At 37.0% G+C, this 24,814-nt stretch overlaps 2 protein-coding genes across 5 annotated transcripts in view; one reads left to right on the forward strand and one right to left on the reverse strand.

Moving 5' to 3' along the window:
• Positions 1-445: 445 nt before the first annotated feature.
• On the reverse strand, positions 446-16,994 carry OTUD6B (OTU deubiquitinase 6B). 3 transcript variants are annotated; one of them, XM_045454271.1, is made up of 7 exons: positions 16,887-16,994; positions 16,112-16,263; positions 13,590-13,670; positions 8,513-8,825; positions 6,388-6,449; positions 3,793-3,899; positions 446-3,003 (listed from the first exon to the last, which is right to left on the reverse strand). In XM_045454271.1, exons 1-7 carry the CDS (start codon positions 16,966-16,968, stop codon positions 2,919-2,921), a joined length of 882 nt encoding a protein of 293 aa, XP_045310227.1. In that variant the 5' UTR covers positions 16,969-16,994; the 3' UTR covers positions 446-2,918. The 3 variants fall into 3 exon arrangements, with proteins under 3 accessions (XP_045310227.1, XP_045310228.1, XP_045310229.1); XM_045454273.1 differs by lacking the exon at positions 16,887-16,994 and adding an exon at positions 10,831-10,968 and having other exon boundaries at positions 2,268-3,003; positions 16,112-16,132; XM_045454272.1 differs by lacking the exon at positions 3,793-3,899.
• Positions 16,995-17,219: 225 nt separating this feature from the next.
• PIP4P2 (phosphatidylinositol-4,5-bisphosphate 4-phosphatase 2) overlaps positions 17,220-24,814 on the forward strand; it is an 86,995-nt gene continuing 79,400 nt past the window's right edge. The window contains exons 1-2 of one of the 2 annotated variants that reach the window (XR_006706430.1): positions 17,220-17,444; positions 17,556-19,248. The gene's annotated coding sequence lies outside the window, so the exon portion shown is untranslated. Of the gene's footprint in view, positions 17,445-17,555; positions 19,249-24,814 lie in introns of those variants that run through there. The other variant, XM_045454276.1, reaches the window with a different exon arrangement.

Below are 24,814 nucleotides of genomic sequence, written 5' to 3' on the forward strand. Positions count from 1 at the left end.
AAATTACCAATTAAATTCTCAGAAACACAATAGATCTGCTCCTTCAGCTAGTTCATGACACCTGGACCAAAACAATACATTAACAATCCTGTACCAGCATTAGTTTGTGCAAATTTCCTTCTTCCAACACCCATAAGTCTTAGAATATTCTTCAATTTCATTTACCCTAAATAACCTTCATTATTCTAAAAGGTTTTAAGCTTCAACCTGATTTCTAAGAGCCATGGCTTAAATGCCTATCTCCTTATCTTCCTCTATTTTGTCTGAGACATAGTGCTATGTTTATATATTTATTCCAAAACCCTTAAAGCAAGAATTTGGGATTGTATTATTCTCAATTATATATAAGGACAAAATAAAGCCAGGATAAAATTCTAAAACAAAGAGGATTTTCCCTATTTCTAAATTGTAAAATTGTTTAAGAATAACAATTTGAACGAACAAATGATTTAATTCATACATCTTTTATTCTTCTTTTGGCAAACATCAGATAACATGAGCAAAACTATATTGCTCACTATAGTTACATACATTCTTTTTTGCTTTATATAAGTTTGTAAACATATGTAAGTGGATAAAATTCTTGGCTAAAGACATATTCCAAAACTCTGACATATACTCTTCTGAATTAAGAGAAAAGAGAGCTTATGAAACTTCCATTAGACCATAATCATACAGCAAACTAAATTAGTATATACTGTTTTTAAATTAACATCTGCCATTTTTTAAAGACTTCAGTTTTTGGTTACAGCTAAAATGATTTTTATTTGAAGTTTTATGGAAGAACAGAAGCTGACCACACAAATCTTACTCATAACAATATCTGCCCATTTAAAAATAAAAAATAATAAAAATAAACCTATAATCAAGAAGGTTCCATTCATCTTAAGAAAAAATAATTCCCAAGAAGTTATTTTAAATATAGATGGCATCTGTACTAACTAGGTTTATGATACTTTTTTATTACTTCTTAATGCTTATCTTTTGATTTTAAAGTAACAGATCATTTCATAAAAAAAGGTCAGCCATTTACCATTTTATAATTTAATTCTTTTATAATTTCAGACCCAAACAATTTCAGATCAAGGATTACAAAACAGTCAGCCTTCAGAATATACTTTGTTAGGCAAACAGAACAGTTTTTCATCATTTGAGCTAGAACACCTTTGTGCAGTACTTGCTATAGCTGACCACAGTCCCTGCCAGCTTCCCACATTGTCATCAGGTGGGCATGTGAGACTAACAACTGGTTTTAGTATCATAAAACCCAATATTTACTTACAAAAATTAGTTGCGCTCATGGAGCAAATATTTGCTCCTTGATGCTAAATCTTAGTATTTACTCCTAATTTGGGAAAAACAGATGAAACCAAAAGTTTCATTTTCATTAATACTTAGTTACATAACAAATTATCAGCGAGACATGTTTCTACATACGGATACTATCTTCTTAGAATAGTGTTAAGAATAATGTGAAATCTGAGCCAGATAAATCATTCATATCAGAAAGTATTGTATACTGATTTTACTATTCAGTCTTAGCTCCCAAACAGTGGCTTTCAACTTGATCCCTATATGTAACATAAACATTCTCACATATCTGAAATAAATGTAGGCTAACTCACTTTCTTCTAATCCTGGAGAATGAAACAAAAACAGAGGTCTGGTAAGACAAATTGAAAGTGAGGAGAATCTGAAGTAAAGTTGGCCTTGGACCCTTTTACATTGCTACTCCTTCAGTGTGTACAAGTTAAAAAAAAAAAAAAAAAAAGGGGCGCCTGGGTGGCGCAGTCGGTTGGGCGTCCGACTTCAGCCAGGTCACGATCTCGCGGTCCGTGAGTTCGAGCCCCGCGTCAGGCTCTGGGCTGATGGCTCAGAGCCTGGAGCCTGTTTCCGATTCTGTGTCTCCCTCTCTCTCTGCCCCTCCCCCGTTCATGCTCTGTCTCTCTCTGTCCCAAAAATAAATAAACGTTAAAAAAAAAAAAAAAAAAATGAGAGGCCACAAACTATTTATGAGTGGAAACGACCACAAGGAAAGCAAAGCAGCTAAGTGGTGACGAGGAAAACATAACGAAGAATATAAAAATTTGCAGTTTTGAATATGATCAAGAAATGGTGGTACTGGAGCTTCTGGCTGGTTCACTTGATAGAGCAGGCAACTCTTTATTTATTGTGGGGTCATGTGTTCAAGTCCCCATGTTGGGTGGAGAGATTACTTAAAAAATAAAAAAATAGAATAAAAAAATAAAAGACACTAAAAAACTAAGAAAACATGATGGTACTTCTTTAGAGGTCTGATCTGATAAGAACACCTATTTACCTTTAAATTTCTCATTTCTTACACTTAACTGATTCCCATGTGAATAAATATTTTAAAATTTTTAGTTATTAAAGCAAGCTTTTTAGCTGCACTTTGATGGGGTTATATAAAAAGCTTCATAGTATTAATTCCATCAAGTACCAGGGTTACTGAAATCAGATACATTTATAAGCATTAATTAGATTTGCTGTCACCTTTACCACATTTTTGCAATGACCAAGTCATTTCATTTCTTCAAGAAAGTTACATTAAAATGGTTACTGAAAGCTTTTAGTAATAAGGAGAAAAATCAAATTTATTTCAACGCATAACAGAATGTTCAAGATCCTATATTAGTAAAAATATCAGCAAATAGGTACTATCTTGGTCTGTAAATGATGTATTCCACAACGACTCACAAGTGTTTTTAAATACCACAAAGGGAACACTGGTTAAAGTTTATCTCTGGCATACTTTAAAAAAAAATCTGTTAGTAGCTTTGCCATAAAACTGATTTAAGGTAGTTGTGTTTTTCAGTAATGTCAGAACAGTCCAGCACTTGTAAGAAGACTCAGATCAGCACACTGTACTAAAACATAATTGTGTAACATTTTGTAAACTAGCTGCAATTTTCAGTAGCTGTGTTCACCAACTGTGTAACAGAATTGTAATGTTCTCCTAAGCCGTATGCATGTCTCATATATCTGAAATGAGAAAAGGAGAAATGAGTAGTTTAGACGAAAGTAATTCATCGTATATAAATGTTTATTATGTATATAAAAGCAAACACTCAATGAATCACTCCACAGGGGTATCATTCAAAGACTTCATTGACATATTACTTAAAAGTTCAAACCCATTTGAAAAGCTTCAGCAGTCAGTAAAATCTGGTTCAATAACTCTGTCTGCTGAGTTTAAGTCAGGGAAAACACAATCATTAGGGGGCAAAGGAAAATTACTGAGATGCTGAGTATTCAATAACCTTAAATTTTTACCTAAATCTAAGCCATTAATGATTACCTTGGTAGTTTGGCTAATAAACACTAAAGCCAACAGCAAACTCTCCATGCTGTGTTTCAGAAAAGAATTCTCAATCATGTAAAATACTTTGACAATACGAAGAAAAACTCTCTAAGGAATAACCAATTAGGCAACATGAATATATTTCTGCTTTTGTTCTTGTTGAAACTTAGCATTATTAATGTCACACTAAGACAGTATGAAAACTAATCCTAAAATCTGTAATCTTTAGAAATGATTTTATTCTTAACTCATACACAAGAATAAACCACTAGAAGTTTAAACAATTATCTAAATCACATATTGACAATGCTTTCTAATTTTATAATTGCCTTTAACATAAAATAAGCGTAATTAATGCAACCGAAGACATATTTTTTCTAATTAATCAACATATACAACCTAACATCTTTGAATAATTCTTTTTGTCTTAACTATGAAAAATGTAACAGTAGAAATTTCCAGGTACTTACACAAGTATTAATGGGTTTTTTTGATATTCTTCACCAACTACAATAGGAGGAGAATCTGCCTGTATTATCTCTATTGGTGTTTGTAAAATATGAGACAAGGCTCTTAGCTATAGGAAAGAAAATGTATTAGTAAGGAAAATAAAAAGGTAAATCTTACTCAAGTCATAAACTACTGAGTATGCATGAATAGGGCAACCATCATCCAACAGAGATCTACTCTGTTCCTCACTATACACCAAGAGCCTGCCTGCCACAGAGTAGACATTTAATACGATTTGTTGAAAAAACAAATGTAATATTTATTAAATCAAACGCAGAAATTTCAAGCCCTGGCTACACAACAGCTTTTTAGAAATAGCAATACCATAGTTAATGAAGTAAAGGTTCATTATACTAGTCCCTCTACTTTTGAATACTGCTTGAAAACTGCCAGTTTTAAAAAAATACTATCACTCAGGCACCAGATCAAATCAATTACAATTTGGGAGGGGCTGGGAGAAGGAGAGAAAGAACAGGAAATATTAGGAGGTTTATTCTTCTAAAAGCTTTCAGATGATTCTAATGTACTAGTGCTGAAAACCACTGTTCCATAATATTCAAGGCATGAGTAGATAAGTTATGTATGTGAATTGTACTATCCTTTCATGGATTTTCCACATGATTAATACACAATGTTAATTTCATACCATACATTATAAAAATAGAGTTTAAAGGCAGATGAATAATAGTTAATAATAAATATTGGTAGTAACACTGTTTAGACCTACTATGACCAGGAACACTAAGCATTTTATGTATATTAACTCATTCAATCCTGACACCAATCCTATGGGATAGGTAAAGACCTAGAATCTAAAGCGAGTGGTCAAGATGCCTGCCCAAAGTCAAGCGTAAAGAAATAAAGTGACCTGCAACTGAACTGAGAAGTCTGACTCTGGAGCCCAAGTTCATAAATTAATCATTCAACAGTCCTCAATCTTAGTGCCCTCACATCTATGTATTTGCCCAATTATAAGAACATTTTGTCTGGAACATGGTCCTTTTAGGATGTTGTAAAAGAAGGTTAAGAAATTTCTTCAAATATATGGAAATTCTATACTGCACAGTAGCAAACTTAATCCCACACTCTACCTCATAAAATGTTCCTTTGAGGTATTTTTTTCTTATACCTGAAATTACATTTTTAAAAGCCAGCACAGAATGGAGAGTGTGAAGCAAGCTCTGGAAATCTTAACATCCCTTCGAAGTCTTTAAAAATCATATAAAGAATTTCTCTTGAATAATTTAAATTTACCCCATTGTAAAAACAGCAATTCCTATGTCAAATGAATTCATAGACCAAAAATTTATGAGTAAATGTCCTTCAAAAGATGTTGTAAAGTTTTTTTTTCTCTCTTTAAAAAGACTTGCTTAGGTCTGTAGTTCTATTAATTTGTGCTCCTCAAGAAAGTTCAAGCACCTTTACTCCTAACGTAGTCACAAAGCTACTATGACAATTTCCTGAGTTTCAGAGACCCAGGAGAGGCATACAAAACGAATGGACACAGTTCCCTCTGGTGGCTCAGAAGAGGTACAAATACAGACTTACTGAGAAAAAGACGTTAAAGAAGCATTCATGTCATTTCTCCAAAAAGTATAGTTCTTGAAGTGAAATACTCAGATCCACAAACCATTCAAGGTGACTAATTACCACTACACAATATTAATTCTACTGCTAGATTCATCCATCTGGCACGTTAGCTTACAAAGTTCTATGCATACAATACTTGTCTTATTTAATGTCCACAAATGACCTACCAAGTACACACAGGGGTTTTATTATCCCTATTCAATTAGGACACTCGAGCTCAGGAAACATGGCTGACTCCCCGCAGGTCACAAAACTGAAAGGTAGAAGGAAAGCCAGGACCCAAACCTAGGACTTTCTCTCCTATCCCCTGACTTTTGAATACCCCAGGCTGCCTTATCACCACTTGGAACTATTAGATGTTTATTCTGTTTTAATAAAACAAAGTTAAAGTGAGATAAAGCTTTAAAAAAATCCTGACGAATTCCCTACAAGTGGCTGAACATACTGTCTTCCTACATGTGAATTTTGATGCATCAGATACTGCTCTGAAGTCAGTATCAACTGGAATTCCAATTATGATGTACTGTGGCAGGATCTGACCCATAATTTCACATAAAAATACGGTTTTCTCTTTACTTTATAATAGTGATTTTCATCAGCTGAGCCACTAGGCTAAATCTTACTATACTTGAATAAAATCATCACTTTCATAAGTCCAGAAAATCAAATATATTGCCAGGAGCAGCATCACAAATGGAAACACCCAAGAGTAACATTAGCCTTACCAACCCACAAATCAACCACTGGGCTATTGAAAATGAAATAGTGCTTACTTCCCAAAGATACATACTTAACGGCCTAAGAATGTTAATTCCCCATTTCAATGCTTCATGAGTAGAAAACGGCAAATACGTAACAAAAAGGGATACTCAAAGAGAAAGTGGGACCATCTGAAAAATACATCTGATATGGGATTTAGAAATAATTTAACAATCCACAAATACTATGAATAATTACAAACTTACCTCAAGCTGACCTCCCCATGCAGCTGTGTTGACGATATCATCACAGTACTTCCTAAACTCTTCTGTAGAAAAAATGAGAATATAGCACTTAATAATTTTCATAACTCATGTTACCAGATCCCTTTTATAGCTCCCACAATTCCTGATCATTACTCAAGTTGTAAACCTACTCCTTTCTCTACCTGCACTCTCTAGAATTTAATCCAATTCCCAGATCCAAACTTAACTCGCTCCAACTTTCCACCACCTCTCCATCTGAGAGGAAAGCAATTCATTTCTGTTTCTCTCCCTCACGCTGAGGCCTAGGGACCTTAATTACATAGCAAGCCTATTCTCTCTTTGGCTAAGCAACCCTCAAAACTGCCACCATACTCAATATTTTGACATGTATTTTAAAATCCAAACCTGCATCTGAAAAAATACACTGAACTAAAACACTGCAGCCTTAAATTGGGTCCACTGTAAGACCCCACAAGAGATGTGAGAAGAGGGGCACCTGGGTGGCTCAGTCGGTTAAGCATCCAACTTTGGATCAGGTCATGAGCTCACGGTCTGTGAGTTTGAGCCTTGCATCAGCCTCAGTGCTGACAGCTCAGAGCTTAGAGTCTGCTTCAGATTTTGTGTCTCCCTCTCTCTCTCTGCCTTTCCCCAGCTCGCGCTCTGTCTCTCTCTCTCAAAAATAAACATTAAAAAAAAAAAAAAAAGATGTGAAAAGAGAATCAGGGTAAAACTAGAAAGGAGTTGAAACTCCTTTGCCAGCAGTAGCATCAAACAGTGCCTCTATTTGTTATTTTTAAAGCATTTACCTTATTTGCTTCAGTATCAGTTCTAGCCAAAGAAAGGACTTCCTGGACTAGTCATGACAGTAGGACCTAAGTGCAGTTTAATGGCACATCTTGAGCATACACACCTTATACAGAAAGTTAAAAATGGGAAACTAGGGGCGCCTGGGTGGCGCAGTCGGTTAAGCGTCCGACTTCAGCCAGGTCACAATCTCGCGGTCCGTGAGTTCGAGCCCCGCGTCAGGCTCTGGGCTGATGGCTCAGAGCCTGGAGCCTGTTTCCGATTCTGTGTCTCCTTCTCTCTCTGCCCCTCCCCCGTTCATGCTCTGTCTCTCTCTGTCCCAAAAATAAATAAACGTTGAAAAAAAAAAAAAAATTAAAAAAAAAAAAATGGGAAACTAATACCCTTCCTGTTTAGAAGAAAGGAAAAAAATTATGGACATGTACAGAAAAGTATGTCCTGTGTGTTTGCCTCATTCACTGCTATATTCCCAGCGCTCAGGGTCCTAGAAGTGCCTAGAAGAGTCCCTGGCACATAGTGGCCTTCAATAAATATTGACTAAATGAATAAGAAATTAAGTCTTTTGTCTTTTTTTTAAATTCAGCATGCTGAGTTGCCAACTCTTTTCCACTGCCCTGCAACTAGCAGAGTCAGGGACTCCATTAAAGCAAAGTCAACCTTAACCATCCCTTCTCCTACCCCTCCTGGTCATTTGACTTGCTAACGGATACTGCCACACTTGCAATCTTCTCTTAAGGACGAACTTTCCTCTATTGTATCTCTGACTCTCCCCAACACTCTTTCAGATTTTCACCTGCTCTCTCCTTTACTGGCTAGTTTTTCTTTTTTCTTTTTTTTTTTTTTACCTCCCCATAAATATTCTATCTTAATTGTCAAAGGTATTAGAGAGAATAATAAGGCAGGTTATTAACTCATTTGTTTTTGGTTTTGCAGAGTCAAATTTTGCCTAAGTATTGTGGCTTATTGAAAGTAAAATTGAATTTCCCAAAGTATAGGATAAAAGGATTTGGTTTTCTGATCATTCTCTGCTTATGGTCTTTGGACCCTATACTTCCACAGACTAGTCAAAGCATACCTCCCTCTATGCCTACTTTGTGACATGTGAACTCAGAAACATAATTTTCTCAGTAGTAACAATGAATCCTATTCCACTTTTGCCTTAAACAATATACTAGTATCTATTATAATATAAAAAACAATTCTGCCTAAATTTTGAGACTTTTTCCTCCATAAGAACTATAATAGGTTTTTCTTCTTCTCAGTGCCAGGAATCACTTTATTTAACAGCAGCAACAAGACATAGTAAAGAAAAATAAATTACCTAGAGTGTACATATCTCCCGTATTAGGGTTTGTTAAAAATGGCAGAAAGTCTTCCACATGGCCTTTTATATATTCAGCAGTTTGACTTCTCAAGGCAGCCACAGTCAAAGGGCATTTCTGTTCTTTGAGTTGATCTTCAATGGCTCTATACATACAGTGGCCATCAGATGGAATCTGTTTAATTTCCAACTGTCTTGCTGCCAATATTTGAGCAAGTTTTTCACTTTCTAAGTGTCTGGCTCCAGATAAGTTCTCAATTTCAGCTTCAGCTATCCTTTCTTCCCGCTCCTTTTCCAATGCAGCTTTTTTGTCCTAGGAGGAGAATATAGGAAAGTTAATTCACAATAATGAGGACTATTTTACATTTATTAAGGGGATAGAAATGTAAGACCCTCAAGACTTTTGCCATTTTTGTCCCTTCTCCCACAAGCATTATCATATTGATGATCTCATCACTTGTAGAATTTTCTATACTGGGAACTCCTTTAAGGGCAACTATCTTTCTCATCTGCATGTACCCAGCACCGAGCTCTATACCAGGACAAAAAAAAAAAAAAAAAAAAAAAAAACCTTCAAATTTTTCTTTAAAGTCTACTTAAAAACTACATGAGGGGTGCCTGGGTGGCTCAGTCAGTTAAGCATCTGACTTTGGCTCAGGTCATGATCTCACGGTTCATGAGTTCAAGCTCCGCATCGGGCTCTGTACTGACAGCTCAGAGCCTGAAGCCTACTTAGGATTCTGTGTCTCCCTCTCTCTCTCTGCCCCTCCCCCACTTGCACTCTGTCTCTGTCTCTGTCTCTCTCTTTCAAAAATAAATGAACATTAAAAAAAAATTTTTTTTTAAATACGTTTCTAAAAGCTTTAGTTACTGATTTCAAAGTACTGCCTTAATACTGTGTTGTGCTAGGCCTTAAAGCGACATCATTATCATATTTATGCCAAGCTAATCCAAGCTTTTTAACTTATCACTCCACTACTGAGGCATTAGCATGCTAAATCACCTGTGCAGTATTAATATGCCAAAGACTTTAGAAGGGTAGGGGAATTCTGTTTATCTAGCCTAAAGAAAAAAACAGTGCATGTGTATGTATACACACACACACACACACACACACACACACACACACACACACACACTTAACTGAAACAACAGATAAAAACATTCTTACAAAAAATTAAAGTATCATGATAGACAAAAGTTCCTCTAATGACCAATGCCAATTTCAGTGCCTGCTGTAGAAGTCAGGTGTGTATCTTTCTAGATTTTTTTTCTTAAGCGCTTTAACAAATACTGATGTACTCGAAGTATAGAAAAAATACTTTAACAAAAATGGTTATATAATATATAACACTATATTCTGCAACTTGCTTTCCTTATTCAAATGTCAGAAGAGTTCTTCCCATGGCAACATATGCAAGGATTAGGTATGGGTGGGGCATGAGATCTATGACATGAAGGATGGATGAGAAGTAGAGTGGGAAGGCTGGGGGGAAAGAAAGAAATCCTGACAGTTGGACTAGCAAGGATCAAAGCCAGAAAGCACTGTTTCATAGCTGAACACAGTTCATATAGCTAGGGTACCACAGAAACATGTCAAGAGCTAAGAAAAGATATGTATATAGCTAATATATACTAAATCTACACATACATAGTTAAAAATTAGAAAAATATACACAAAATATTCATAGTGCTTTTCTCTGGATGGTACAATTACAAAATAATTTGTTTGCCCCCCATGCCCATTCCCCATCTACCTCCCCTCTAGCAACCATCAGTTTGTTCTCTGTATTTAAGAGTCTCATTTTTGTTTACAAAATAAGTTTTGTTTTGTGTGTGTGCACACATGCATGCTTTTCTGCATCTAATTCTCTATGAATACACTTCATTTATATGCTGGTCATGACTGCTTTTCAATTTAAGAGAATAAAAATCAAGAAAAAGTAAGAAAAGGTAAAGACTGTCATGTCCCTAGCTCTCATTCCTCCTTGGGGCAGAAAAATTAATGGAAGGCAAATTTCAATGTAACTTACTGTCACACATTTGAACTACTTGCCTGGTAGGTGCCATACTAGAACCTAAAGTGATTTGTAAGTTACCTGAATCAAAAGCAGTATTATCTTCCTAATGAAATATACACCTGTTTAAGTTTATTCCACCCAAATCCAACCATGCCAGAAATAACATGAACAAATTTATTTCACTGCATACCTACAACTGTGCATCACAGCGGCATAAAAATCTTAAAACACAAGATGGCACTGTTACTTTATGAAAGTCTAAAAAACATTTTCAGAGGGGAGAGGGAGGATAAGCACCTTGGATATCATCTAATCCAAAACCCCTCATTTTCCTCTGAGGAAACAGCACGCAGAAAGATTTCCAAAGGCCATACAGCTGGTTTAGAAGCAGAGTGGGACCAAGGACAACACAGAGCGCTCCTTCTATCCAGGCACCTAAATCAGAATAAAAGTTGGAGCAGATGGGAGCTGGAGTTAATGATGTTATGTACTAGTTACTGGAAGAGTGGAATTTTATACTAAACCGTTTAAGCTTCTAAAATCTAATCCAAGCATTTCATTTTTGTCCTCAAGCTCCACTTTAATGTTACACAGTAACTGTGTTTCCTTTCCAGGGCACAAGGTGGGAAATTCACTGGATTCTTTTCCCAGCCACTAATAGTTTCCCAGTGGCACTAGGCACTGTGGTTTCTACAGCCCAAGTGCTGGAGACAGAATGGCAACAATTAAACCTAATAAAAGCATATATGTAAGATGAAAACAGCACTTAACTTCATAAATATATTGTCAGTAAAACTAGAGTCCTGTCAATGAAGTCATGCAGCAAAATCAACTCTGAAGAGGAATCTTAAGAGCTGGGTACCAGTCCTGGGTTGGTATCAAACTTTCAGTATGCCATTGACAATTTTGAAAAATGAAGAAATTCAACTAGAACTCATTCTGGCTCTCAAATTTCCTATTTTTGGAACCCAGTTCTCCTGAGTTCTACTTGGGGCTCTTTCCAGCATACCAAAGAGCTTCTTCCATTCAAGTCTGCTGAATTAAATAAAATACTCCCCTTTTTTTTCTCAATTAAAAATAAGAGATTTGTTCTACAATACTCCAATAATAAATATTTATAATTTTTTGTCATGTTTTTCTAAAAGAGAGTTGTATCTCTCCCAAAGACAAACACCATTCTTTTTATTCCTTGGTGCCTTTGTCTAAAGAAAAAAAAAAAAGTTCAAGTTTCATTTTCTTATATAAACTTTTAAGTGTTTTCAGTTCCAGAATCTTATTAATACTATTAATATAACAAAGCAATAAAAAAAAACTTTGGGAATTACTTCTAGGGTGTTTTCTCTGCCAAGTATTTAAGCAGCTGACTACAAAAGATACTAAATTTTTTGAGGGTATAGTTGAAAAGGTATGCATTTTAGCTATGCATTGTTTTAGGAGAAAAGTAACAAAATGTTTGAGAAAAGGGAGTTTAATTTTTTGTTTTGGTCCAGCTGGAGTCCAGCTGGGGATGAATAAGATTAGATACAGGCAGGAAGGAGTTGGGGCCTATGTTTTCCAAAATTAAATAGGCTACTCCAAGATGTATCAATTACTAAGTAGAGGCAATCCCAATAAATATTTTGTTATGCTACTGCCAAGCAAAAACTCTGCCCTTTGCTTTTGATCTATAGCAGCTAGATGACAACTATAAGGCTATCACAAAGAGAACATGTATCTTAAGTAGGGAGTTAAAACAGATAACCTCCAAGATACCATAAAATCTAAGTTTCATGATTCTGTGAAATTCACAGTCATAATATTTACTCAAGAATACAATCTTATATAAGCATGAAAATGTTTGACCATTTGCAACTTAATCAACTTTCAAACAACAAAAAACAAGCTACTGGTCTTGGGTTGAATTTGTAAGAGGCACACTACACAGGACTGAACACAGTAAACATACTATCATTGGCTGACCCGCTAGTTCTCCAGGCACTGTGTTAGGGCTTTGGCAACAGTACATTACTTAATACTTACAATAACTCTACAAAGCAGGTATTATTTCACCCATTTTATACATATGAAACTGAGGTTTAAAAAGGTTGAGAATCTTACCCAAAGTCACAACAGTAAGTAGGATTAAAACCTCCATACGTCTGATACCAAATACCATGCCCAATTAAACTGGGTACTACTAAATTATAAAACGCTAAGTTAGCTTAAAAATAAGTATTTAAATCCTATAAAACATCAAGTGTTAGTAAAACAATACTAGAGACTAAACAGACTGTTTTTAAAACCCCTTTTTCTTTTCCCAAGTGAACAGCCCTTACTTATCTAATCTCAGTCCCATAGTTTTGATTTCATGAACTCACTACTTCCAACAAATCAGTTTCCTTATAGCTCTCACCGTGATGCAGAATTATTTCATGCCCACATGCGTGCTATTTATCGTACTTCAAATATCCTCTTTAAATAACTATTTTCTTAAAATTCTAACTCATTTAACACTTGTCACAATGAACTTTTCCTTCTCTGAATTCCCACTGCAGCTAACCATTACATAGGTACCTGCATAAACCTCAGAATTTTGGACACCTGTGTATCTTGCTTAATTTCTAGATTCAATCCTTGTTTCACCACTTAGTACCATAGTTTTTAACCAAAATTGTGCATCAGAACCATCTGGGCCCACACTGTGTAGATTCTAAATTATGAAGTCTGGGATAATATATTTGTAAAAAATATTCTTTGCACACTCCCCTTCTATGCCCACTCTCTTAAGAGAACTAGAAACGGAACATGTTATTTTATACTGGTTAGGCCTATTTTCTTAAAATGAGATTAAGAATCTACTTCACAGGATTATAATCAGGAGTAAATGAGATTTCATATAATCTATAATAAGCCTAGTATTGTACCTAGCAAACAGCAAATGCCTAATAAATGTTAGCTCAGGGCCTTTGACAAGGAACTCCATCATTTTTTTTTTCCTACTCCCTTCCTACACAACACCTAAGAGAGTAATAAGCATTCAGCACTAACTTAATTACTTGGTGACATGACATTCATACCCGTCTCTTTTGTGCTTTTGATATCCGAGGTGGCTGATTCTCAAGAACCAAGTTTGAAATGTTAACAGCAACAGAATCTATCTGAAGGAAACAAAAAGCATTAACGAATTAATGAAAAATACTTTTAATTTATCATTCAAAGTATTAGACTATTAAATTATTGAAAAAAATCACAAATGCATGTAATCCCACAACTCAAATTTGAATAATACTACTAGACACGTTATTACAAGACATGGTTGTGTCTCCTTTCTCTATTTTTAAGGGAGAATTCATCCGATTCCCAAAAGGTTTTCTTACAGCTCTCCAAAGATAATGCTCATCCCTGCAGGCTTTTCCTTCTTGCTTCCAATTCCTACTCCATTAACCCAAATACTTTCTGTATGTGCCAACTCATTCAGCAGTCCACCCTTCCCTTCTCTAAGTGTTGACAGTACCTATAGGATACATAAGGTCCTACACTGGCTCAGTTCACTACTGCCTTCATAAGCTCAAATGTGGCAGGAAAGGCCATTCTCCATCTTAATTAGCCAGAACCTGATGAACCCTGCTTCTTGACCGTAGTAACATATTGAGCTTTCTCTATCCTTTCCCATTTACAAACTGGTAACTATAGGTAGAAAAGTTAAGGTATTGTTCAGATAGCACAACCAATCTTAATCATCAAATGACTGTCATGTGTTTGCTAAAGAAGATGCTAGACTTTTAACGATCAGGATTAGTAGCTAGCATTTCATTATTGCAACTATAGCTTAAACCAGTTTTTAGTAGGATACATACATAATGCATATAGAGACCTCTAGTAACAATAGAGCCAGCACTCTTCAAGGCTATTCCCAAATTATCAAAATATCAAAACCAAATTAAGATTTCAAATAATCGTTACATCAACTTTAATAAAATGAATATTGTTATATTTTTCAGAGGAATCTGCTAAAATCTACAAACTGCCATGCTGACAATAGGCAAGAAACAGAAAAGCATCTGGAAAGCAATGACATAAGAATTCATATAGCATTCAGAAAGAAAACAAGCTTAAGTCAATGAAAAAGACAATAGGTCAAAGTAAAATGGGAGCTTGTATTTTAACAAACAACATGTAGCTTAAGAATCTCAAACATTTTTGTCCTTGGAAACCTAGGAAAGCTCAAAATTGCAAATGAGAAGATAATTGGAATACCATGATTGTGACAACACAAACACCTGGGCATCATACTAGGTTACTTGGGAATAAAATATGCTAAGACACAGAGGCGCCTGGGTGGTTCAGTTGGTTGAGTGTCTGACTTCGGCTCAGGTCATGATCTCATGGTCTGTGGGTTCGAGCCCAGCGTCCGGCTCTGTGCTGATAGCTCAGAGCCTGGAGCCTGCTTCAGATTCTGTTTCTCCCTCTCTCTGCCCCTCCCCCACTCTCACTATGTCTCACTGTCTCTCAAAAATAAATAAATATAAAAAAAAATTTTTTTATTAAAATATGTTAAGGCACAGAAGGCCAGGATCTTGATGACTAGCTAACAGGGCTAAAGAAAATAAGAATATGTTTAATATAATGACCACTGTTAGTACAGACAAGTTGTTTTCCCTATCAAGAACAGACCAAAAATAAACTTAATAAAACCACATTACAGTAGATAAAACTTTGCACAGACATAACAACATTCTAACTATCGAAAATGGAATAATGTTATGGAGGCTGTGATCCTTGGTATCCAAACTCATGCAATAAACTACCACACCATACAAAGTTGTAACAGAATTCAATATTCACATCTTGGGAGTAAGACCATCCTGATTTTGAATTCTAGCTTTGGCACTTAATAGCTGTTCAGAAGTAAGTTCTTAATCTCTCTGAGTCTATTTCCCTCTTGAAAAATGAGATTCTTTACATTCACTTCATAGATAATATCTTAGTATGTTACTATAAAAATTACATGAGATAATACAAATATGTTGAAGTGCTTGGCACACAATACCTATTAGCCACAGTAAGTATTAGTCAAAATGACAGTATGCTCCAATTTACCCAAGAAACGTAAATTTTCACTCATTACAACTTGTCCATAAAGCACTTTATAATCTAAAAATGATTTCATATTTGCTGTCCCATTTGATTCTTAACAGAATCTCGTGCTTAAGCAGCAGAAGTATTTATATCACATTATATGTGGAGAAGTTTATGCTCAAGAAGTTTAAGTAACTTTACCAAGGTTACAATACTATTTAATGGCAATTCTGGGACTAGAAGTCCTAACTTCCATTTGGTGAAGCTTCCTCTAGTCCACTTTATCAATCTGTTCCTCTAAGGGGCAAGTAAATAGTTGACGCGTACTTTTTTTGCTGACCTCCCTTACAAAAACACATTACCATGTAAACCTGGTCACAGAAATATTAATGAATGATGACGCATGATTGTGACTTCCGTTCCCTCTAATTGTACGATGTCATATAGTCAATAGTTTAAAATTAGAGATGGGCAGTGGCTTTCAAATGCTGTAGGCAAAGAGAAACATTACTTTACATACTTTACTTTCCTTAGAAGTCAGCTTCAGTTGCTCCAGTTCTTCTTTATGTTTCTGTTCCATTTCTGCTTCCAACTTAGCAACATCTTCGGTGAGTTGCTTCCTCCTCTTTTTGTCATTCTTGGGAACAGCATTCTTCATACCCTGAATTCTGGCTGAAAAGCCACCAAAATCATTAAGTCAACAATTCTGGATTGAGAGGAAATGAGAAATGGGGACAATAAGGGGAGAAAGGTGGAAACAAATAATGATAGAAGAGTAATTGCGTTATTAGACATTTACAGATAGGAGCTCAGATGGAGACAAAAAGAAAATCCTCAAAACTGTACGTTTGTTTAGTGTGATAGGAAAAGGAAAAAGAAAAATGACTCAAGTTTTAAATCTTTTAACTATCCCTTTTGAGTCCTCAAAATTGAGGTGAGGTATTTTAAGACGCATCCATTAGATCCAAGTGTCGGTAACAGGTTCAGGAACGGGAAAGGGAGACGGGAGGGGGCGGTACAGTCTGGGCCCAACATCACGGCTTGGAGGTATTCTCAGACACCAGCACCCAGGCGGTGGCATGGGGAAGCGGAGACGTGGCGGATCTAAGAAAAGGAAGCTTCTGAAGATCTGGCGGATTAAGGGACCACCGGGATAGGGGATTAGGAGGGAAGAGGATACTAGCTACTTTGGGAAAGTCTAGGAGGAGCCAGAGCAGAAGCCTCTCAAGATTCCTCAGAACCGACCCGCCACGCGCCCTTTCCTGGGTCCGGGAGACTTCCCACCCCCTGGTCACCTTGCAGCTCCTTCTTCTCTTTGCGATGCCTTCTCACTAGCTGCTCCTCCTCAGCAAGCTCTTCCGTCAAGATTGCCTCCATGACGACCAGGTAGCCCAGCACACACGCTGGTAGCTGCACCACGAGCTAACAGGCACCTTCCACCCCTCACCCTCACCCGGGGTGCCATTGGTCGCGGCTGGGACCCAGTCCCGCCTTCGAGGCGGTACCGGATCTAAGCAGAGTCATTGGGCCGAAGAGAAAGGCGTTGCGATAGACGCATGCGCACTCCCGTGACTCTGGTCTATGGAGGCGCGGCGGTGGGAGGGGGGGGGGGCACGACAGCGCGTGGGGGTGTGGCTTGACCGCTGCAGTTTGCTGCTTCGTGATTGGCTAGCGCGTTATAGTTCCTTCAGGAATAAAGCTAGGCGTCAGGCTACCGGCTCTGACGTGAGGCGCGCAGTGATAACGTGATGGGAGCCATTTTGGAAGTTCGTTACCTTTCGTTGGGTCTTCAGACGGACGGCGTTCTCTAATCGTTTCTTTTGGTCAAATTCGTGAGAAGTGCTGTTCAAAAGGTAAGGAAGAAAAGAAAACATATAAGTAAAACTGTTAATAATTATCCATGGGAATCTTTGGGCTGAGTCAGTCAAACGGTAGGGAATTAAGTTTTGTTCATTGTTTTAAAGGTCGTAATACCTGAGTTCAGAAACCGCTCGCAATTGAGAAAATGCCGCCTCTTGAAATGGATATAGAAGTGGAATCCGAAGAGGTTTTAAGGATGGACCATCATATGGTACAGGAGCTTACAGACCTATGCTCGAAGATAAAGAGGCTACTGTCAGAGCAGTTGGAAAAGTATAAGAGAATTGAAAGAGAACGGAAACATGCAAACCCGGTCGGCCACAAAAACGAATTACAGAAATAAATGAAAAAAGAAACTAAGCATGAGGAAAAAAAGGGAAAAGATAGAAGAGACAACTAGAGAATCTGTCCAAGAGATGCAATCTACGCATAATAAGACTACCTGAAATAGATGACAAAGCAATTGAAGCAGAGACAAAATTTAGGAACCAATAGTAGAAAATTTTCCAGACTTGAGGGACTAACTAGATCGGCAAATAGAAAAGCTCATGGGCTACCAGAACTTAACGAAAAGAAAGCAACACATAGACATACCCTAGTGACGTTAAACTGGAAGATAAAGAAAAAATTCTACAAGTATTTAGAGAAAGCAGGTTACTCATAAAGGGGTAAAAGTCAGACTGACCTGAAATTTCTTTTGCAGCTCCGAATGCCAAAAAGACAAGCAATGTGTACAGAGGTTTAAGGGAAAATAATTTTGAGCCAAGAATTCTGTATCCTGCTAAGTTATTTCTATACGAGGGCAACTGGAAGACATTCACAGATACTCAGGAGTTAAAGTATAAAGTATATCACCCAAATGCTGTCCTTGAAAAATTTGTTAAATGACGTTACTGCAACCCATAAAAACCATAAGTTAAAACAATTCAAAGGTAGTGAAGCAATTGTATGAAAAAAATAGGGTAAAAAAAAAAAAAAACTGGGTAAGCATTAAAGCTAGTTAAACAGCCTTAAGATTAACTTGTTAGATGTGGGGTTATAAGACTAAGTGCAAAAAATAGATTTGTAAGTTAAATGTAAAATTTCACTTTCTCTCATTTTAAACTGCAAAGGTGTGGTAAATGTTTAATTTAGAAAGCAAGTAAGAGCTGTTATTTTTAGTATGCATTGTAGACAAAGATATGCAAGCTCTTCAGCTGAACATAAGTAAAATAAAAGGGCTTTGTCAGTGTGGACAGGACACAGTTAAGGCATTCCAAGTGTTAAATCTGACAAAATGGGAAATCGGTACAGTTTTGTGTCCTCTATTTTTAATTATAGAGGGGAAAAAAGTAACAATTTTATCTGTAATGTGAATACTGTGTAAAAAGAATTTCTAAATTCCTGGTTGGGGAGGTGGTAGATGAAAACTTTGTTTTATGTACATCTTGTCCAGGGAAAAGCAGTAGTTCCTGCTTCATGTAGTAGTTCATTATAAGTAAATTTGACACTGAAATAAGGTTATGGGTAAATTAGAATATACCAGCTTTATGGATTGGAGAGGAAGTGTGAAAAACAGCAAGGAAACAAAGTCCTAGAAATTGAAGTAGGAGCAACGTTCTTATCAGAATTTAAGCTATAACAAAGTATAAAGCTGTAGGATGTAATATTTAAGCTTTATGTGGTAAATAACGTGGCATTCATATGTAAGATGTTCAGTATCTGAGTGGTAGTTTTACTGATGTATACATAAGTCATTTTAAGTGTAGACTTAAAATTGTAGCATTTTATGTATTTAATAAAGTAATTCTTAACATACATATGGCAAAAACTGATGGACTCTTAAACGTTCATAGTCCTTAGTAAAGTAAGTGAAAGGAGATAAAGTAATTAAATAGGAGTGTGTGTGTGTATGTATGTATAGTAGGTATTACTTTGCTACTTCATTTGTATTTTCAGATTATCCTGAAACATGTCTAAATGATCTAACGTTAGGATACAGAGAAAACTTTAATGTATGATCACATTGTACAAATGACCACATTGCAAAACAGCCTTGAAGCTAAGACTAGATGTTGGAAAATCACACACTTGGAATTTTTGGAATGTTCTTAAATAACTTGGGCAAAGAGAAAATTACAACAAACACTGGTAATTCAGGAAATGCTACAATAAGGATGTTCTACATTACATGTTGTGGGATGGATGCATAAAAGGCAAGGAACAAGGAACATTAGGTGAAGAGCGGAATATGCACCTAATAAGATAGACTTAGTAACTGGAGTTTCTAAATTTAGTTACCTTCCAGTCTAAGTCTTACCACCACACCTGCCCCCCCATACGAAAACTTTAACTAAAGTGTCATCTCTTTCTTAGACTTCCATGTAATACTTCCTGCTTTGTGGTCTCTGTGAAAATTATGGTCTTCAGCATTGCCTAGGAGCTTGTTAGAAATGGATCTCAGGCTCATAACGTAGGATTAGATTATAAAATATATTAAGCATCTATAAAGTTTCTCACTGAGGGGCGCCTAGGTGGTTTGGTTGAGTGTCCGACTCTTTGACTTGGGCTCAGGTCATGATCTCACGGTTCGTGAGTTCGAGCCCTGCATCAAATTCTGTGCTGACAGCTCAGAGCTTGGAGCCTGCTTCAGATTCTGTGTCTCCCTCTCTCTCTCCCTCTGACCCTCCCCCCACCTCAAAAAGAAACAATTTTTTTTTTTTTTTAAGAAAAGATTGTGTCAGAAAAGACAAATATCATATGACTTCACTCATTTGAGGACTTTAAGATACAAAACAGATGAACATAAGGGAAGGGAAGCAAAAATAATATAAAAACAGGGAGGGGGACAAAACATAAGAGACTCAAATATGGAGAACAAACAGGGTTACTGGAGGGGGTGTGGGAGGGAGGATGGGCTAAATGGGTAAGGGGCACTAAGGAATCTACTCCTGAGATCATTGTTGCACTATATGCTAACGAACTTGGATGCAAATTAAAAAAAAAAAAATGATTTTTGTGAGAGTAAACTTCTGGTTTATATGATAAAAAAGTTCATTACTTCAGATGTATATACGCAGAAGAGAATGGCTTATGGAGGGGAAAAAAATGAGTTTTGTTTGTAAAATTGGGCATGATTTGTAACAGGGAAATTTGTGGATATGTCAGACAGGCATTTGGAATACAAATCCAGAGCCAGAAAAGATGTAAAGATTAGAAATTTAGGTTTGAGTTTTCTGATTGGAAGACGGTATTTGAGGCCATGAGCAATTACCCTGGAAAGGATGATAAGAAATAGGAGGAAAAAGGAAAGGAGGTGGGTAGGTATTACAGAGGAATAGAAGATTGAGATTTATAGTTCAGTTGAATTCAACATCAAAAACAATGCACTACAGTCAGCCATATACTTAGAGATGAGTAATAATGGAGTAATGCGATATTTTTTGTATGCAGTCTTTTATAATTTTAAAGCTCTAAATGGCACACCCATTGTCCTAAATATTCTAATTTCTAGTTCACTACTATGTAACTGTATATAGTTTATTTTTATTACTCGCAGTTATTTCTATAAAGTCAAACACTGAATTAGTGAATATTGTAGCATTGCATCTGGGAGGAATCTAGGATTGGGTTCCTGTGAACCTCTGGTCACATTTTCATCAATTGATCAATACATAACCTTGTTTTAAGATATTTTATTTAGGATTTGTTGTTGATTCACTAACATTAAACTCAACCAACAGCTCATGGCATGAACAAATATTACCTAACATTTTCTCAGTAAGGTACATCAGTGCCTTCTTGCATTTAGGAACAATCACTACACAGCACTATACTTAGGAACCATTTTAAACAGCAAAATCACCAACAAAAAAATATACCATGCAAAAATATATAATGCAAAAAATATATACCATGAAAAGGGTACTTGTTTACAGTATGAGAGCAGAGGTAAGACAGTGTCACCTGGTCTCACTTCATTTGGGCCCATACATGTCTGATGACAGATTTGCTGCTACTCTGCAACATACACATGCCCATGAAAGCAACAGAAGTTCTGATTTGAGGGTTACTAATAAATTGTAGTAAGCAATTTCACAAACATAATCTGCAAGAAGTGAATTTGGACTGTAATTCAACATGGTTTTGTTAAAGTATCTTTCCAACTGGAATTTGGGAAGCCATAGTTACACTAATGATGCCAAAGAATGCAGCTTTGAGAAGGTGCAACACTGATGACTCCCAAGGAACTAAGGATTATTGCAAAGGTCCTGAAAAACTTGTGCATGGTTATCAAGAACTCAGAGGGGTTTGCTTCTTTCCTTTCTCCCCCAGCCTTTAAAAAAAAAATTTGTTTAATCTTTATTTTTGAGAGAGAGACAGAGTGTGAGCAGGAGAGGAGCAGAGAGAGAGGGAGACAGAATCCAAAACAGGCTCCAGGCCCTGAGCTGTCAGCACAGAGCCCGACACAGGCTCAAACCCACGAACCGCGAGATTGTGACCTGAGCTGAAGTCAGACATTCAACCGACTGAGCCACCCAGGCACCCCATTCCTCGCCTTTTTTTTTTCTTTTTAATGTTTATTTTTGAGAGAGTGCAAGCAGGGGAAGGGGGACAGAAGATCTGAAGCAGGCTCTGTGCTGACAGGCTGACAGCAGAAAACCTGATATGGGGCTCGAACTCACTGTGAGATTATGACTTGAGTGGAAGGTGGACACTCAACCAACTGAGCCACCCAGGTGCCACAAGCTTCTTTCCTTTCTGTTAGCACTGAGCCAGCAGGTCTGGCTTACTAGCAGCTGTTATTTTGCTGTCCTGTCTGGGACAGCAAGAGAATGTTCCCAATATGGAATAGAGCAAGTTGAAATCTAGACTGCCTGCCCCAAATATTAACTCTCAATAAGACTAATTGTTAGTATAAATCTCTATGCCAAAAGAGTATAGGAAAATTAAGTGTTTTTATGTTTGACCAAACTGCATATTTGAGAGATCATGCAACCAATTATGAAATGAGATTGATATTCAAGGGTCACACTCAACTGCAAAGCTCGTAAGAGTTATATGCACTGCTGAAGGAAATTGAGCCTTGGTTTTAATTAGTTGGCGATTTTGAGCCTCTTGTCCTAAAAGCTGCCATAATGATAAAAATATGTATGTGTACACACACACATACACATATATTTCTTAGTCACTCAACCAACTAAGCCACCCAAGCACGCCTGGATGGTAGCTTTTTAGAATAATTCCTTATTCTTTATCATGTGTCATGTTCACAGCAAAATAAAAACATTTTATTTTTTTTTTAATTAAAAACATCTCTGCAGAAACTTTGAACATGATAGAGATAAGTGTTACCCATTATCCCACCATGCATAGATGCCCTCAGAACAGGATATTTCCTTCTGGAAATTATTTTTAAATTACTTTTCAAATTTAGGCTAATAATATAAATTTCTGCTTTTTATTCACTTGCAATTATAATACAGACATTTCTCCAAGTCATTTATTCTTCAAAAACATTTTTAACTGCTGCATATTTTCCCATCACATAAACCAACTGTTAAAAATTACCACTTTTCAGCTTGTAATTTGCTTCTCAGCAATATTAGACACTACTGGCTATCACTTCTGCCCACATTTCTATTCAAATATCAATGAAGCCTGCCTTGCCCATCATTTAAAAGGAAAGAAGAAATGTGCTGTCCCCACCCACCTTTCCTATTTCCCTATTTACCTTGATTGATTTCTCTCCTTAACAGTTACCACTATCTGATATTATTATGTATATCCTTGTTAAATTGAGTGTTACCTATCTCCTCCCTTGGCTTCTGTGACACACCCTCTCCTACTTTTTCTTCTTTGGTTCTAACTGCTCCTTCTCTCTCACTGAAATTTGCTGGGTCCCTTAGGACTCTGTCCCAGGCCTGTTTTTCACTTTATACACTCTCCCAACTTCCAACTCCCATGGCTTCAATTACTACATCTATGTGCCAACTGGACTTTTCTCCCAAGTGCCAGCCTCCTGGGTGACTTCACTTGGATTTCCCCACAAGTACTTTAGACTTAACATGCTAAATGGTTGGGTTTTCTCTAAATTTGTACCCCAGGTTTTTTGTTTGGGTTTTTGTTCTTTTTTGAATAACATTTCTGCATTTCCAGAATTTCTTTTTAATCTCAGTAAATGGCACCACTCCACCTCATAGAAGACCCCACATGTTTTTGTTCCTTCGTCTCTGATTTCATCTATTCCCAATCCCAGAACTTCAGCCATCTTGGTCTTTTTTTCGGTTTCTAGAAAAACCAGGGGCGCCTGGATGGCGCAGTCGGTTAAGCGTCCGACTTCAGCCAGGTCACGATCTCGCGGTCCGTGAGTTCGAGCCCCGCGTCGGTCTCTGGGCTGATGGTTCAGAGCCTGGAGCCTACTTCCGATTCTGTGTCTCCCTCTCTCTCTGCCCCTCCCCTGTTCATGCTCTGTCTCTCTCTGTCCCAAAAATAAATAAACGTTAAAAAAAAAAAAAGAAAAGAAAAACCAAGCATCTTGATGCCTAAAAGTTTTTCACTGGGTGCTTCTTTGACGTGGGAAAAATATTCTGTAATGCTGACTTCTGTTATCATTCAGGTCAAAACTGCTGTGTTTCATTTATCAGAGATTCATCACCTAACCAACAAGCTACCTGAGATCCCTGCCAGTGGTGGGGGAGAGGGGGATCCCATGATAAGTATATGTCACTTATCTCAAGGCACTGTCAATCACTTTACCTTCTGCATAAGATCATGACCCGAGCTGAAGTTGGACACTTAACCGACTGAGCCACTGAGGCACCGCTGAAGTTTATTCTTTATACACGATATAAGTGATCTTTGTAAAATTCAACACAAATTTACGAGTTTCAACTCTGTTTTTTCCTATATGTTTATTTATTTTGAGAGAGAGAAAGAGCGTGAGAGCATTGGGAAAGGCAGAGAGAGAGAATCCTAAGTGGGCTCTGTGCTGCCCGCAAAAAGCCCGACAGAGGGCTTGAACCCATGAACTGTGAGATCATGACCTGAGCCAAGGTCAGATGCTTAATTTAGACTGAGCCACCCAGGCACCCTAAAGTGTACATTTCTTAATATGCTCCTCAAGGCCATCTCCAGTCTCATCCCATGCCACATTCTGTTATAATCTGTTTAAGCCATTCTGGACTGTGGTACCTTGAACTCTCACACTTTCTCTTCCCTCAGAAATGGAGTGCCTTTGGAAATAGTGCTTTCTCACCACTGGAAATATTGATCTGCCATCACTCTTTGACCACTGTATCTAAAGTAATGCACAATTTTTATCCATTCATTCCCTATTGTAAGTGCCCTGGTTCTTCCCCTTACAATACTTTTACTTTTTATC

Source organism: Leopardus geoffroyi, chromosome C3 (genome assembly GCF_018350155.1).
Source record: "Leopardus geoffroyi isolate Oge1 chromosome C3, O.geoffroyi_Oge1_pat1.0, whole genome shotgun sequence".
Taxonomy (NCBI): Eukaryota; Metazoa; Chordata; class Mammalia; order Carnivora; family Felidae; genus Leopardus; species Leopardus geoffroyi.

Coding starts and splice junctions, on each gene's coding strand:
- OTUD6B (XM_045454271.1), bottom strand. CDS start 16,968: ATGGAGGCAATCTTGACGGAAGAGCTTGCTGAGGAGGAGCAGCTAGTG. Junction 16,264..16,886: donor AGAGAAGAAGGAGCTGCAAG/GTGACCAGGGGG, acceptor GTGGCTTTTCAG/CCAGAATTCAGGGTATGAAG. Junction 3,900..6,387: donor CATGGGGAGGTCAGCTTGAG/GTAAGTTTGTAA, acceptor TCTTTCCTATAG/CTAAGAGCCTTGTCTCATAT.